The following is a 14836-nucleotide window of genomic DNA, read 5'->3' as shown; positions in this document are numbered from 1 at the left end:
TATGTGAATGCAGAGACCAGAGGTGGATAACAAGTGACTTCTATTGCTTTCTTTGTTGTTGCTGTTATTTTAATAGATGTTTCTTCATTGAACCTGGAGTTCACTGGCTAAATGGCTGGCCAGGGGCTTTGGAATTTGCCTGTCTGTTTTCCCATCAACAGGGTTACAGGCATGTACTTTTGCTTTTGTGCTTGTATGGCAAGAACCTTAAATACTGAGCTATTTCATTAGTTCTCTGAAATATCTCTTTTTTTTTATTCTGGATGTCACCTATTCCTCTCTGGCAGTCCCCTGGATGTACTATTAAGAATTGGACCAGATACCAGCTTGTTTGTTTACTATCCCTATGTCCTAGAAACATAGGGGTTCATCTTTATCTCAACCTTATTCCAAGTTCTCTTGGTGTGTCCAATGGCTCCAGTCTTATATCTTGCTCCTATGGGAAGATTCTTGATATATTGAGGCCCCAGCCATCTCAATACTTCTCCCTTTTGCTCTAGACCCAAGCTTGGAGCAGAGCTTGCACTGGTACTCAGGAAAGGAGGGCGATAAATGAAGGTGGTCAAGAAGTTTCTCATTTTCCACCTACTGACTTAACACTGCACAGATGGAGCCACCCACTCCCCAGAAAGGATGGAGAAAGTCCTGGATGCCAATGCCACTCAGAACCATGTCTAACCTTCCTGTAATTCATGGCCAGGCCTCATTTCAATCTCATTATAACTGATGCCTACAATAGAACCACAAAATCAAATCTGATATCCAACCCAGCATCTTTTGGGAGTGGAAACTGGGGTGAAGGCACACCTTGCTCCTTTGGCTGTACAGGTGCTGTGATGAGGCAGGGCCCCACAGGAGACTTGTGGTGAGTGACCTGCAGGCTTTGGAAGGCTGCTCTGGACCCACAATAAGAATGCAGCCCTTCCAGGCTCTAATCATCTGCAGGTTGGGGCAGGGGAGTGAAAAGGCTAGCCATAGTGACATATCACAGAAAGACTTACCCGGTAGTTAGAATGTGCTCGATTGTTGTAGAATTTACCCAGGGGAATGTGCTCAGAATAACCTGGGGAGTACATTCCCACAGAGGGGCCCGTTGGCACATGGTGAAAAATGAACCAAAATCCAGTTTCCTGTTGGGACAAGGCACAGGAGAGAGAGACACAGAAATTAGTGGCAGTGAGTTCCTAATTGCGTGACCCAGGCTGGGGTAGTGGATGCAGTACTGTGTCCAGAACAAGTCATCACCACACACATCTGAGTGGTCCAGTGTTTATACACCATTCACTACCAAACACATACACATGGTTCAGTGCTGGGATAAAGGCAAAAGCTTGAGGCTACTGTAATTTGTAAGGTCCTTGTCAGGTCTCACTCTTCACATCGGCCGCCTTGTTCTCTGTCTGCACTCACTAGTGGGTGTGAGTTAGTGAGTCACTGCAGAGGTTAGACTCCTGATGGATAGAATTCCAAAAGCGAATGTTATATAGCCTTCCTTAGAGATCTGGACACTGAGGCCCAGAAAGAACAAGAGACTGGGTCAGAGTCAAGGCCTCAAGCAAAACGAGCAGCTGGGGAGAAGTGGGTTAGATCAAGGCTGTTGGAGTAGAACATGATACTTGTTGCCTATCTGCCACCACCCAGCTATATGGGGCTTTGGACACACTAGGTCTCATATATTAGCTTCCACCCTAGCCCATGTTTATGTTAGAATCACTTGGTGATAGCTTATAGCACTGACCTACCAGGCACCATCCTAAGGCAAAATGACTCATTCTCTAACAAATGACTGTACATAAATTGCTTAGTGCTCTGAGATGAAACATCCCCCATGGGGTCTTTCTTGTGTTTGAACACTTGGTCTACAGGTAGTGAACCTGCTTTTGGAGGTTGTGAAATCTTTAGGAGAGGAAGACAAAAATGGAGGATGTAGGTCATGGAGGTGGGGTTTGAGTATTATATAGCCTGGCTCCACCTCCTGTCTTCTCTGTTTTCTAAAACATCTTTTTATTTTAATGTTTTATGTGTATGAGCATTTGGTTCTTACATATGCCTGTATAGACCATGTGTGCCTGGTATCCACAGAGGTCGGAAGAAAACATAGGACCCCCTGAAACTGGAGTTATGGGCGGTTGTGACCCACCATGTGGAAGCTGGGACTCAAACTTGGACCCTCTGCAAACGCAAATACTTTTAACCACAGAGCCATCTCTCCAGCCCCTCCTACTGTTTCTTGATCCACCCAGATGGGTACAAGCTCTTGCTGTCACAGCCACAGGTGACTCCAGCCACCATATCTTCCCTCCTACTATGGACTGTATTCTCTTATGCCACAAGCCAAAATAAATGACTTAATAGCTGTGGTGACCAGGGTTATGAAGCGACAGGCTGAACTATTGTTTAAAGCCAAGTTGCAGGACTCCCCACCATATAGATGAGTGATCTTGAGCTCTAAGCATAGCATCTCCAGGGAAGCCACTGCCAGCCCTACCTTGGTTACTTCTGCTTACCTCAGACCCTGCAGCTGCACAGTTGATGAGATTGTTGTTGGGATTCGCCATCCAGAACGTGGACACGGCACTGTAGGGAAAGGACAGAAGTTGAGCACAGACATAACAAAGACCTCTAGCACTCCCTGCTACCCAGTGGGAGAGCCAAACGGTTAGACAGCAATATTAGTAGAATCTGTTGCCTGAAACTTAGGAGGTGATTGGTGTATCCATTTGTGACTCCACTTTCTCACCAGCAGACAGAGCATTTAAAGTTGTGCACTGTTCAGGGCTGGAAAAGTGAGGTGTGGATTGTACCTCTGCAGAAGCATGAATTTGAGTTTGAGAAAGCAGACCTGTCTAAGGGAGGTTGTATGGGCAGGAAGAAACGTGTCTCTGTCTGCATCTACTTCTCTGTTTCTGTCTGTGTGTCTCTTCTGTGACTCTGTCTCTTCACTGTCTTTCTGTCTCCATGTCTGTGTTTCCCTCCATTCCTCCTTTTGTTTCTCTGCCTTTGTATCTCTGTGTCTCAAAGTCTGTTTCGGTTTCTCCTATGTCTGTCTCTGTTTTCCTACCTGCCTGTATTTTTCTATCTCTGCCTTTCTGTGTCTCTTTGTGACACCGTGTCTCTCTCTGGTTAAAAAAGAGATTATTGTGGTACTATGTACATGTCAGTAGTGATTGTGGTAACTGTTCACAAGATTCCATACGGTATAGAGCCGCAGGTGAGCCACAGTTCTCCAGACCAAACAGTGCTAGTGAGGCTCACAGAGGAGGGGGGATAGAGGAGGGAAGAGGGAGGAAGGAGGAGGGAAGAAGGAAGAGCTACTCTTGGTACCTCACTCTGAGAAGCAGGCAGAGGTGAGCATCTTGTTTTTAAAGGTCCTGAGGCAGGATATTGAGTATTCATGCTCATCCCCTCTCCCCTCCCTCCTGCAGACCCAAGAGTAAGGAATATCCTGCAGTACCATGTGTGCACTTACTTGCAGTCCTGCCTGGGCTTGGGGATGTACCCTGGGTATGAGTCCTCTGTGATCACTTTGCACATCCTGCTATCTCGATCGGATGGGAGAAGGGTCCCTGACTTAACAAGGAGGCCAAGGCAGTGGTCAAAAGTGTTGCGTTCCTCTGGCCCATCTTCAGTGAAGAAGCAGTGGCCCAAAGAATTATAGCCCACAACATCCTTAATCTGCAAGGTTAAGACAGGAGTTTTACTCAGCACCCAAATGTGCATATGTATACATAGTTATTCAACAAGCATGAAATAGTGCTGAGCCATACCAGGTCTGCGTAGGCTGGGAGTACAGACAACCTTGCCTTCAGGCAGGGTGGGCGACAAGAGGTTGAATGTGCTGGGGATGAGGCTTCGGTGGGTAAGGATGGGGATAAAATACAAGAAGTGCAAAGGTGGGTTCAAGGGGAGACTAAGCTGCTGAAGACACGGCTTGCCAAGACTTCCCGAGGAGGGTCTCCAGGGCCAGAGTGAGGAGCAGAGCAGCCCTCAGGAGGCAGCACCACAGGAGGCCTGGGGGACCTTTCATGAATGTCTGAACTGATATCATTTTTGTTGGGTTGGGTTGGGTTGGTTTTCAAGACAGGCTTTCTCTGTGTAGCCCTGGCTTTTCTGGAACTCTCTCTGTAGACCAGGCTGGCCCTGAACGCATCATAGAGATCCACCAGACTTTGCTTCCCAAAATACTGGGATTAAAGGCATGTACCACCATCACCTGGCAACACTAATCTACTTTTATGAGCCCTTCAGCCCAAGCCAGTTTGTTAGCCCATGATGCCCACCAGGACACCTTTGCACCCCAGACTGAGAATCAGATCAGGTTGGTAAATCCATCTCTCAGCTCACCTTCCTAGATAGAAAATCAGAAAGCACATTTTGAAGAGGCACTGTGAGAGCCTAGTGTGGTCTCAGCATCAGCACCAGGAAGCTCTCACACCAGCCTGCTACCTTGCTCTATCACTACCACAAAACTATGACCTCCAGCATCTCCAGAGCCTCAGAATCCTTAGAGAGCCCTGTCCTGACCCCTAGTTCCCTGTTCACACCAGACTCTGACAACAGTGTCTCTCCCACAGAGGCTCTGGCTTTGGCCCAAACACTCTAGAGATGCTCTCAGCTTACAAGGTACAGTGGGTGAGGGTGGGAGCCCTTTGCATATCTTTACTGTGTTCTTCCATCCCTGCCTGTCCAGTGACTTCATCCAATGAGATCTTCCCTGCTTCCTTGTGACCTCAGATCAACCCACACCTCTTAAGGAGCTGCCAGTGTACCAGGAGCTGGAAAATCTGTACACCATCCAAATGTCTTTGGCACTGACTGAAATACCAAGGCCATTGCCCTTAGCCCTGGTGCCACTCACTACAAGGAACTGTCTTGCTCACTGCAGGCCACTCAGTAACCCTGGTCTGTCTCTGCCAGGTGTCAATATCACACACTACCTAAAAGTTGTTTCCAGACTTCCATTACTCAGTAATCCACTGTGTAGGAACGATGACAAGATTGTGTCTAATGGAAAAGCATTGATCAAAGGTGAGCAACTCAGGTCCTTCCAGGCTCTTACATTGCAGGTGCCTGCTCCCTAACTGCGAGACTGTCCATCAGCTGTTAGAACCATACCCACACAAAACCCTTGCATGGCTGAACGCTGACTGGTCTCATAGACCTTATTTTCTCTGCAATCTTACAAAGTAATCTTGCAATTTTTGTTTTAGAAATGAGAGAGATGGGGAGGGGCGTGGTATGGGAGGTTTTTTGAAGGGGAAATAAGGAAAGGGAATAAAATTTGCAATGTAAATAAAACATCTAGTAAAAATAAGTAAATACAAAAGAAAAAAGAAAGAAAGAAATGAGAGAGATGAGCCTGGGAGAAGCTAAGCAATTGTCCAAGGTCACAAAAGCTTACTGGGCAAAGCCAGGGTGGAGACATTTGGTTTTTCAGGCCTGTGTGTTCACTCTGTCAGCTTACTCCACTCCCCACTCCCCTTGCTTATACCAGGCAAGCTGTCTGCCTCTTAAAATGAGCATCCTTCCTTTAATCTTTGGTTTTAATCTTTGACAAGGGCATGACCTTGAGGCTCATTCACTCCTTCAATGGGCATTTCAGTCAATGCCAAGGTCATCCAGTGGGATGTTCCCTTCTCTCCTAGTGAGAAATGAAAGCTTGTTATAAATAGCCCAGAAAGACAAGTCTGGGAGGGGATGCGGCTGCACTTGCTGGCAGAGACTTCTAAGATCAAATTCAATGTCTGGCCTTGCAGAGGAGGAAACCATGCCCAGAGAAGGGATGTGGGGTATCCCAGGGAATTTATATGTTGGAGCTCCTGTCTTCTGCTCATGATCTTTCTGACTTTTCCTTACCCATTTGCCCTGCACTTCAGATCTCTGAAAGTAAGTGAATGAGTTAGGAACATTTTTCTAATAAACACTCAAAGAGGAGCTGGCTTCTAAGACTTGTGAGAGGTGCTGTGAACAGAAAAGGCTTCACCAGAAGGAAGAAAAACAGCTGCTGCTATTGGAAGTCCAGTTCTTACACATGTTACACATGTTTCAACCTTATCTCAGTGGACGCCACTCGCAAGGACGAAACTCAGACTTCATTTTCATCAATGCCAGAAACAGAAACAGAAACCAGTCCATTGCTTAGCTGTTGCAACAAGGCCGCCAGAGTCAGGAGAAAAGTGGGGCAAGAGCAAATGAAAGTCTGGAGCAGGAGATGAAGTGTTCATATCATTACTCAGTCACAGACTTACTCTGCTACACTGAGCATCCCTGTGTGATAGAGGGGATGCTAAAAATGTTCTCAGATCATTTCTCCTTAGAATAATTCACAGAGTTGACTATTAGAGATAATAAGTGAAGGGATAGATACATAAATAAATGGAGGTAGGTAGATAGATGGTAGATAGATAGATAGATAGATAGATAGATAGATAGATAGATAGATAGATAGATAGATTGAAGAAATGGATGGTGGATGATAATGATAGGTTATAGATAGATAGATAGATAGATAGATAGATAGATAGATAGATAGATAGAAATGGATGATGGAAGGATAAATGATAGGAAATAGATAGATAAATGGTAGGTAGGTAGATAGATGATAGATAGGGATAGTGGGTAGATAGAAAATTAGATATCATTGTTAGGTAGATAGACATACAGGCAAATAATAAACAGATGGTGGTTGCATAAGAAAATATCTAATAAAATAAAATAAAATAAGAAAGAAAAAAGAAAAGGAAAAAAGAATGGTGCTTCAATTAACCAAGCACAGCAGAAATAAGTGGTTGGTTGACTCTCTTGACTATGCAGGATTCCACTATAGATTCAGTCAAGCTCAGACCAGAAATATTTCTTTTAAACGAACTGTCTAAGAGGACCATGTACTGAGATTATTTCACCTTGCCATCGGTCCCCAAACAATATGGGATGCCAACTAGAGGTAATTTTAAGTGCAAGGGAGCAAGCACATTGGTACGACGCAACTACCAGGTCATTTTATACTAGACTTGAAGGATTTTGGCACCCTTCAGGGGGCAGTGAGACCAAAGAGGATGCTATTTCTGCAGTCTAGGGTATGAATGATATAATATATATCACTGAGAAGCCTCACAGCGAATTCAGTCCTTTTAAAAAGAAAAATTACTTCCAAGCTTCTGACATTATTTAAAAAACTTAAAAATAAAATTCCTAAGGAGAAGCTGGCCTTGGAGTGCAGGCAAGGGTCATTTGTTTTGAAGATCTTAATGAGTTTTTGAATATGCAAATAGAAGTTGAGAGAGGAAACAGAACAAAACCCTGCCTAAAAAGGGAAGGAATGCTTTCAAGGCTGGGCAGGGAAGGTAGGGAGGGTTGGGGGGCAAGGATGGGGGAGGATAGAGCTTGTAAGGTCAGGGTGCTGCTTGAGGGAAAGCATGTGACCTGGAAGAGGCAGTGAGACCAGAGAGACCTGGGTTCTCTTCCACTCTGTCAACTTCTGCTCTGCTCTGGAGTGTTCTCTTCCTCCGTCTCCCAGTGCAGCCCTGGACCAAGTTGCTTTGAGGGAGAGGAAAGATGGAGTCTGGGTCCAACATCTGGGCTCAAGTGGGAAGGAGAGGAGAGAACAACTACACAGCTTGAAAAGTGAAGGATACGTTCAAAGACCCTGGAAAAGGGGTGGTGAGTCAGAGACAATGGAAGCCTTTCCCATAATTCCCAGGCTGCGCAGCTGGCAGAGAGGATACTGGGTTTCCCCACCAAGGGATCCAGCCATCTTTAGCAGAACGCCAAGCGAAAGGTGAGGCCTCAGAGATAGAATGCTTAGCGGCTGACTGGATGCACTGGTATCTGGAGCCATGCAGAGCACAGCAGTTGCAACCTGTTGGGCACATCTTGGCTTCATACCACAGGCGTTTATAATAAAGATAAGTTGTGAGCAAGTCCTCAGAAAGGGTATGCTTTCTTCTGCGCAGTCTCCCAGGCTTAAAGAAAGGAGGTAGAAGACAGCAGAACTCACACTGGGGTCTTTGTACCTCCTGCTACAGGTCAGGGATATATTGATTGCCTTCCAGTAATAGACGATTTCAAGGTCCTGCTTAGGAGCTCGAAATACACATGAAGATGCTCTAAGCCCATTCTCTGTGGCCCTGCAGAGAGTGTATGCAGAATCTCTTTTTGGGGAAAGTCTTCCATCCTGTACCTGCAAGCATCCTGGGGAGAGTCAGTGGAGAGTCTCCTTCTGAAGTCAGGCTTCCTCTTGGCACCTGCCAGGGAGCCTGGGTGCTCTGCTACATTGCCAGAAGGACATCCTCAACAATGCTACTATCACAGGAGACATTCCTACAGCTTCACTCCATGGACTAAGAACAGGGACTTAGTGAATGGCAGAAGCAGTGTGAGAACAGGGCCATGTGACCAGAGGAGGGCAGGCATTGCTAACAGGTCCATCAATGTGGTGGATTTCTGCTGTAGACCCTTCGTATGTGAGCATGCATTGGGACTTTTCAAAGTGGCAGGGAGGCCAAGAGCAGCTAGCTACACTGGCCCCACTTTTTGGTAGAAGCATATGCTGCTATCTCCCGGAAACAGAGGTGTTTTCACAGACCACATAGAGATGCAGGAGCACACAGGGCTGCTGCTATTTAATGTACCCTCAAAGCATGTCACTGTGTTATCTGGCCTCATCCTCCTAACCACCCTTTGTAGTAGACTCTATCAGCCTTTTCCCTGGAGGAAACTGAGGCCCAGGATGTTTCCATCCCTTCCTGCAACTCTGTGCCAGTGAGTTTTGAGTTTCTGCTGAGTCCCACAGCACTGACACTGAGAACAAAAGCAAAGAGATTCATGAACTGAGGGAACAATAGTTTGCTAAACTCAGTAGCGTTTTAGAGCCACACTGCTGAAAGCTGTTTCTTAAACTTAGAGGAAAGCAGACATTGAAGAGCTTATATATGTATATGTATGTATATGTATGTATGTATGTATGTATGTGTATATATATATATATATATGTTTTGTCAGAGGGAATTTGTTTAACTTTGAACTAGAAGGGACTACAGAGGTGGCTCAGTGGTTAAAAGCACTTGTTGATCTTACAGAGGATTCAAATTTGGTTCCTAGTACCCATATCACAGCAAACAACCCGCCCTAACTCCAGTTCCAGGGATCTGACTTCTGTGGGTACCAGGAAGGTGCATGGTATACATATATAACCCTCAATGTGAGGACTCACACAGATACAATAAAACGATCTTTTTAAAAATAAAATAATACATGAGGGGACAGGGGGTGGGGTGTGTGTGTGTGTGTGTGTGTGTGTGCCTGAAGCAGGGGATGTGTGAAGCTGGCTCCCAAGGATGGGAGTACATGGGAGGAAGAAAGGGAAGAGATGTGAGAGATGGCCTCCTGGAACACTTCAGGACCTGCTGGGTAGAACAAGGTACTGAGGCTCCTCTTGGCTCCATACAGCTAAGATTCCTTCTTTCTAGTGTCCTGGGGAGCTGCTTGTCTGGGATCCACCCACTTTTGACCAGGGATTGTGTTAGCAAAAGACTTCTAACACATACCCACCACCACCACCACCACCACCACCACCACCACCACCACCACCACCACCATGTCCTCTGCACTCTAAAGCATAATAGCATGTTTGTCTCTATATGGATTCTTTTGTTTCTGTTAACTGACCCCCATACCCCAAAAAAGCATAGTCACCCACTGGTAAACCCGTCAATTCAGGCAGCAAAGAAAAGCAGGCAGTGTCCACAAGGCCAGCTCCCAGAGCAGCGGCATTCTGGAAGTCGTACAAGCAGACATTCCAAGAGCATTCAAAGCCAATTTGTAAAACTGCCGGTCTGTCTGGGATATGGCCCTGCTGCTGCCTGCTTGGCTCAGAGAACCGGAGACCTGGACCATCTCGATGGCAAGCTATGCAGTTTGGTTCCACCTTGGAAATGCTGCAATAAGACTGCCCCTCCAGATCTATCTCAATTGCTTGGCCAGAAAACACAGTTCAGAACTGATTGGTGGTAGGTCCCTGAATGGACACTAGATTAAGGTTGGAACTGGCACCTCAACCATGTGGTAGATGGATGACAAGGGAGCTAAGAGATGTTCCTTCCCAATTTGGCAGCTGGCATACCCAGGAACAGGGCAGGAGGAAGTCTTTGCTAACAGTGTTGCACAGATCTTCTTGTTGGACGAAATTGTCCAGGGTTCTTCTCTAAGTGTCTAACTCTATTGTGGGGACCACCGACAAATCCAATTGTCCCAGGCCAGATCTCTAGGAGGTGGGGTGGGTGCCGTAACTCACTGTTTTCTCTTTCCCACCACAGTCTCTTGACTCCCCCACCTCGCTGAGATAACATAGACTGCTGGAGATGGCTCCACACCAGTTCTGGAAGGCTGTATTTCACTGAGGTACCGGCTCCCCATGCTGTCCTGGTGGTGTACCACACGCCCACTCAGCTTCCCCAGTGCCAGCTGTTCTGTGGTAAGACCTGGACTCCCTGCTCTGAAGATGAGTTGCTAGGATAATACAGCCAGGACTATTTCACTCTCATCCTCTATCCAAGCAAACTGAAGGTAACACGGTGGTCTGCGGGACCCACAGGAAAGAAACGGAAGACCTGACTGATTCGGTACTTCTCCATATTCACATTGGAAGACAGTGAGAAAACACAGCACAAGGTGTCCCTTCCCCCGCATGGCCAAAGTGTAGACACGCTTCCAGCAAGGCACTTACCAACAGACCGTTGGAGCCATGGACAGTGACGCATCGGGAGAATGTGTGATGAATGGAGAGGTCCCTGATGTAGGTAGGGGGGTCATAGCCTCCCTGTTCATCCAAATCTCCAGCCAGGTGGAAGTGAATTGGGTACTGGCCCACCAGCTGCTGCCCCATGTACTTCAGCTCCACGCCCTCCAAGTGGGCTGCTTTAAACCCCAGTGCAAACTGCAACAGGAAAGTGAAAGTCAAAAGAGCCCCAAGGCAGCCCCTGCTCTCCTCCCTCCCCCACCATGCTAGCTGACCTGCATTCCCAGAGGACAGAGGTATTACCTTCCTAGTGCTTTGACACTGGGTTTTACTGAGTACATCCTGGTTACTCAATAAATCAAAGAGGCTCTGTGTACATGGCAGAGGATGCCTGGTCCTTCTTACACTAAGGGAGTCCACCAAGGCTTTACAGGATGCTGCAGTATATCAAGTTGTTTAGATTGGAAATGCCCAGGACAATAGGCTTACTTTGATCTTCCTTTACAACCTCCATAGCCATCTATGAGGAGGGGATGATCCTAAAATGTTTAGGGGGTAGGGGTGACATAAAACATGCCCTGGGAGTGCTGGAGAGTGGAGGACTTGGGGTATCATTGTTTACTGTGTGAAACCTTCTTCTTCTCTGATGCTGGAGATACCATGAGCATCTGCTCTGGGGACATGCACAGGGCTGCTCCTGGATGTGCTCAGGGAAGCTGCTTGGGCAGATGATGCCTGCGTTCCAGGAGCTCGGGGGAATGAACAGTGTAAAGTGACCAGGGTCAGAAGTGGGCTCTGCCAACTTCTGTCAGAGGAGTTGGTGACACGATGACCATTTCTCCTAGATTCCGGCACCCACTGGAATGCTGGTCCAGTGGCAATGCCTGGAGAGCAGTGTTGAGAATGATTATGAGCCTAGCTTGGGCTTCATGGGCAAGAGGGGTGTGGGAACTCAGGCCATCCTCAAGACTGAGAGGGGCTGCAGTAGCTGGTGTGACAGAGGACTGCTGTTTCCACTGGATCTCACTATGTTCTCAGGTACCTTCAGTGGTGACAAGAGACAGAAAAGACCCACAGACTACGGACTGGAGAGTAGAATTCCTAAAATGTAGATCTGTACCACAAGGCTCTCCCCACCTAAAAGGTCAGCAGAGCTCCCATTGTGAACTCTCAGATTCCCTCATCGACCTCTTTGTTTGCATTATTAAAAAGAATTACGCTTACAGCACATGATTTTAGCCTCAAGAGAATTCCTTTACAAAATTCACTCTGATGCTCTCTCTTAGCGTTGACTCCAATAACCATGTGAAGAACATGGAGGAACATGGAGGACCTCTGTGTTTATTGGACTATTTACCAGGCCAGATAAACAGCATTTTGAACAGAGATAAACAAAGTTTCTCTTTGAAGAACTATTAGGAGTACTGGGGAACTAGGGTTGCTTTGTATGACATTGAGAGACTTGCTGCTACCTGTGGCTGTCTTTCTAGATCAAGGGTTCTCAACCTTCCTAATGCTCTGATCCTTTAATACAGGTCCCCATGTTGTGGTGACTCCTGACCATAATATTATTTTCATTGCTACTTTGTAACTGTAATTTTTCTACTGTTATAATTATAAAATATCAGCACTTTCCCATGGACTTAAAATAAGTATCTGATATCTGACCCATGTGAAAGTCCCATGATTGGTAAAAAAGACATCTCCTAATGGTGTACTTCTCTTCCAACCCCCTGCTCCACCATCCCTGTGCCTCCCACGAGTCTCTGTCCACAGCTGGAACCTTGAGTACCCTCCTGTAGGGCTAAGAGCCTTAGCCAGGCACATTCCTACCTTGATGTGGCCCCCAAAGGTATCGAAGTCAAAGAAATCACAGATGTGATTGGTGTAGGGGTAGCATCTGTCCTCCATCTCCCCCATCACCACAATGTTCCGAGTCAGGAGTCCGACCTCAGCCCGCATGTCTACACCATCAATCTCCTCCCCAATATGTAGGTACTGTGGTTTCCCTAGGGCACAAGAGGGCAGGGAAGCAGAAGGGCAGGTGAAGCATGCACACTGTGTACCCATCCAGTACTCCCGCAGCTGTAGTTTGCTCTTCACTAGACCCTCATTCATCTTGGGCCCCATGGCCCTTGCTTCCATGATACGGAAGAACAAAGCTCTGGTAGATGTAGTCCCACACCTAGGAGTGGAGCCACAGTTCCTAGCTACTCGTGCTCAGCTCTTAAGGCCATGGCAGGTGTGGTTTACTTGTCCAGAATATACACACTGCTTCTGATTTTCAGAGCTAGACTCTTCCATGAGTCATCTCATACAGGGCTTCCCAGAGGAGCTGTGTTTCCCCACTTCCTTACAGGGAGGCGTGGCCACAAGATGTACAGAGAAGTGCCAGGTGTAACCTTGGTTTGTCTCTCTGGTGGTCCAACCTCATCCAGCAAAGAAAAGCCGCAGCCTAGAGGTGGCAGAGCAACAAGAGAGAGACAGAAGACACACACACACACACACACACACACACACACACACACACACACACACACATACACACATACAGAGAGAGAGAGAGAGAGAGAGAGAGAGAGAGAGAGAGAGAGAGAGAGAGAGAGAGAGACCCTGTCTCCAGTCTCCAGATGACTCCTCAGAACTTGCACTGTAGTGGGTCTCTAGCTGTAATTATTAGGATAAAACAAACATTCTCCTTTCAGATCCCTGCTTCCGAGCACAGTCAACCCATACTCTCCTCTCAGCAGCCCAGAGGAGAAAGAGCAGGGGGCCATTCCTGTGTCTAGAGCCCTGGACTTGCACCCCTTTCCCCACTGCCCCCGTAGTACTGAAAGAGCAATGGGGAAGGACTTGTGCCTTGATCTGTGCTGACTTCATCCTGCATCCCTCAGCGCAGGCACTCTCTGAGGCCATGGATCCTAGCCCTGCCCTGTGGCAAATTCAGAAGGCATCGCCTCCAGCTGGCAGTCCGTTCCAGTTTAGCCATCTCATTCCTCATCTGCATTTCTTATGTTCTCTGCCCTCAAACTTCCCTGGGCCTTGCTATCCTTGAGAAAAGTCTAGCAAACCAAACACCCTCCCACACTGACTCTGGTCCCTGTTCTGTGTGGCTGTGTCCTTGACCCTGTGTTCTGCCCATTTCTTCCTCCCACAACCTCACCCTTCTCTAGCCAAATTCCCTTTGTGTTGCCTCCCATCTCTTCTCCATCTGTGCAGAAAAAAAAACAGCTTAAGACAGGCTCCTCACTAAGATGGCTGCCAGGGCTTGCGGATACTTTCTCTTTCATTCGAGGATGCAATTACAAAGAGCAACACTCTCCCCTGTGGACTAACAGCCCAAACCACAACACCTACACCACTTGGCTTTCTCTCTGGCCTTGACTTGATCAAGCAGGCGCTTGCCTCAACCCTGAGATACCACTAGTGCCCACGTGTGAGGGCCACAGTTAAAATTAGCAGTGCCCACCACAGCGACCTTCCTCTGCTTTCTCATCCACAGGAAGACCTGACCCTTGCCCTCCCCATCACCAAGCACACATCCTGGGAGCTGACAGTATTGCTAAAGAAGCCTATGGTTTTAGAATTCTGCACTCAGTGAGATAGTGGTTTCTTTGAAGCAACGTGACATTGGTGCATACTAAAGCTGAGAAAACAACCCCAGGCAAGTGAATGGTATGTGTTTTCTGTTACAGCTGAGACAGATTACCACAGGTTTATTTTTTATGATCCTGAAGGTTAGATGTCTGAAATTAATTTTGTGGGGTGAGTCAAGGTTTTGGCATGGCTGCTTGCTTGAGAAAGTACCGCATAGAATCTGTTCCTGGGCATTTTCAGATTCTAGTGGCTACCTGTATTCCTTGGCTTGAGACCACCATCTTCCATTTGCCATAGCTCCCCCTACTTCTGTCATTCCTTTGCTTTCTCTTTGCTAATTTCCCATAATCCTTCTCTGGTACCTTTGTAATTACATTGGACCCACCCATATAATCCAGGACAACTCCATTTCCAGAACTTTAATCTAGTCATCATTGTAAGCACCCCCCCCCCGCTTTTTTATCATGTGAGGCAATGTTCACAGGAACTAAGGATCACAACATA

The 14836-nt window shown here is 47.0% G+C and overlaps 1 protein-coding gene across 1 annotated transcript in view; it reads right to left on the bottom strand.

Annotated features, from left to right (window-relative positions):
* Positions 1-14836, bottom strand: part of Cemip (cell migration inducing hyaluronidase 1) — a 67198-nt gene that overhangs the window by 27651 nt on the left and 24711 nt on the right. The window contains exons 11-15 of the mRNA XM_029480162.2: positions 12569-12744; positions 10724-10933; positions 3470-3675; positions 2508-2577; positions 1002-1130 (exon numbers count right to left, since the gene is read on the bottom strand). Of these exons, the coding sequence (XP_029336022.1) occupies positions 1002-1130; positions 2508-2577; positions 3470-3675; positions 10724-10933; positions 12569-12744 (791 nt within the window). The remainder of the gene's footprint in view (positions 1-1001; positions 1131-2507; positions 2578-3469; positions 3676-10723; positions 10934-12568; positions 12745-14836) is intronic.

The sequence above is a fragment of the Mus caroli genome, unplaced genomic scaffold (genome assembly GCF_978045245.1).
Source record: "Mus caroli unplaced genomic scaffold, Mus_caroli_1 scaffold_8, whole genome shotgun sequence".
NCBI classification, from domain to species: domain Eukaryota; kingdom Metazoa; phylum Chordata; class Mammalia; order Rodentia; family Muridae; genus Mus; species Mus caroli.
The sequence above is the reverse complement of the archived record's forward strand: the minus strand, read 5'-3'. Positions and strand labels throughout refer to the sequence as shown.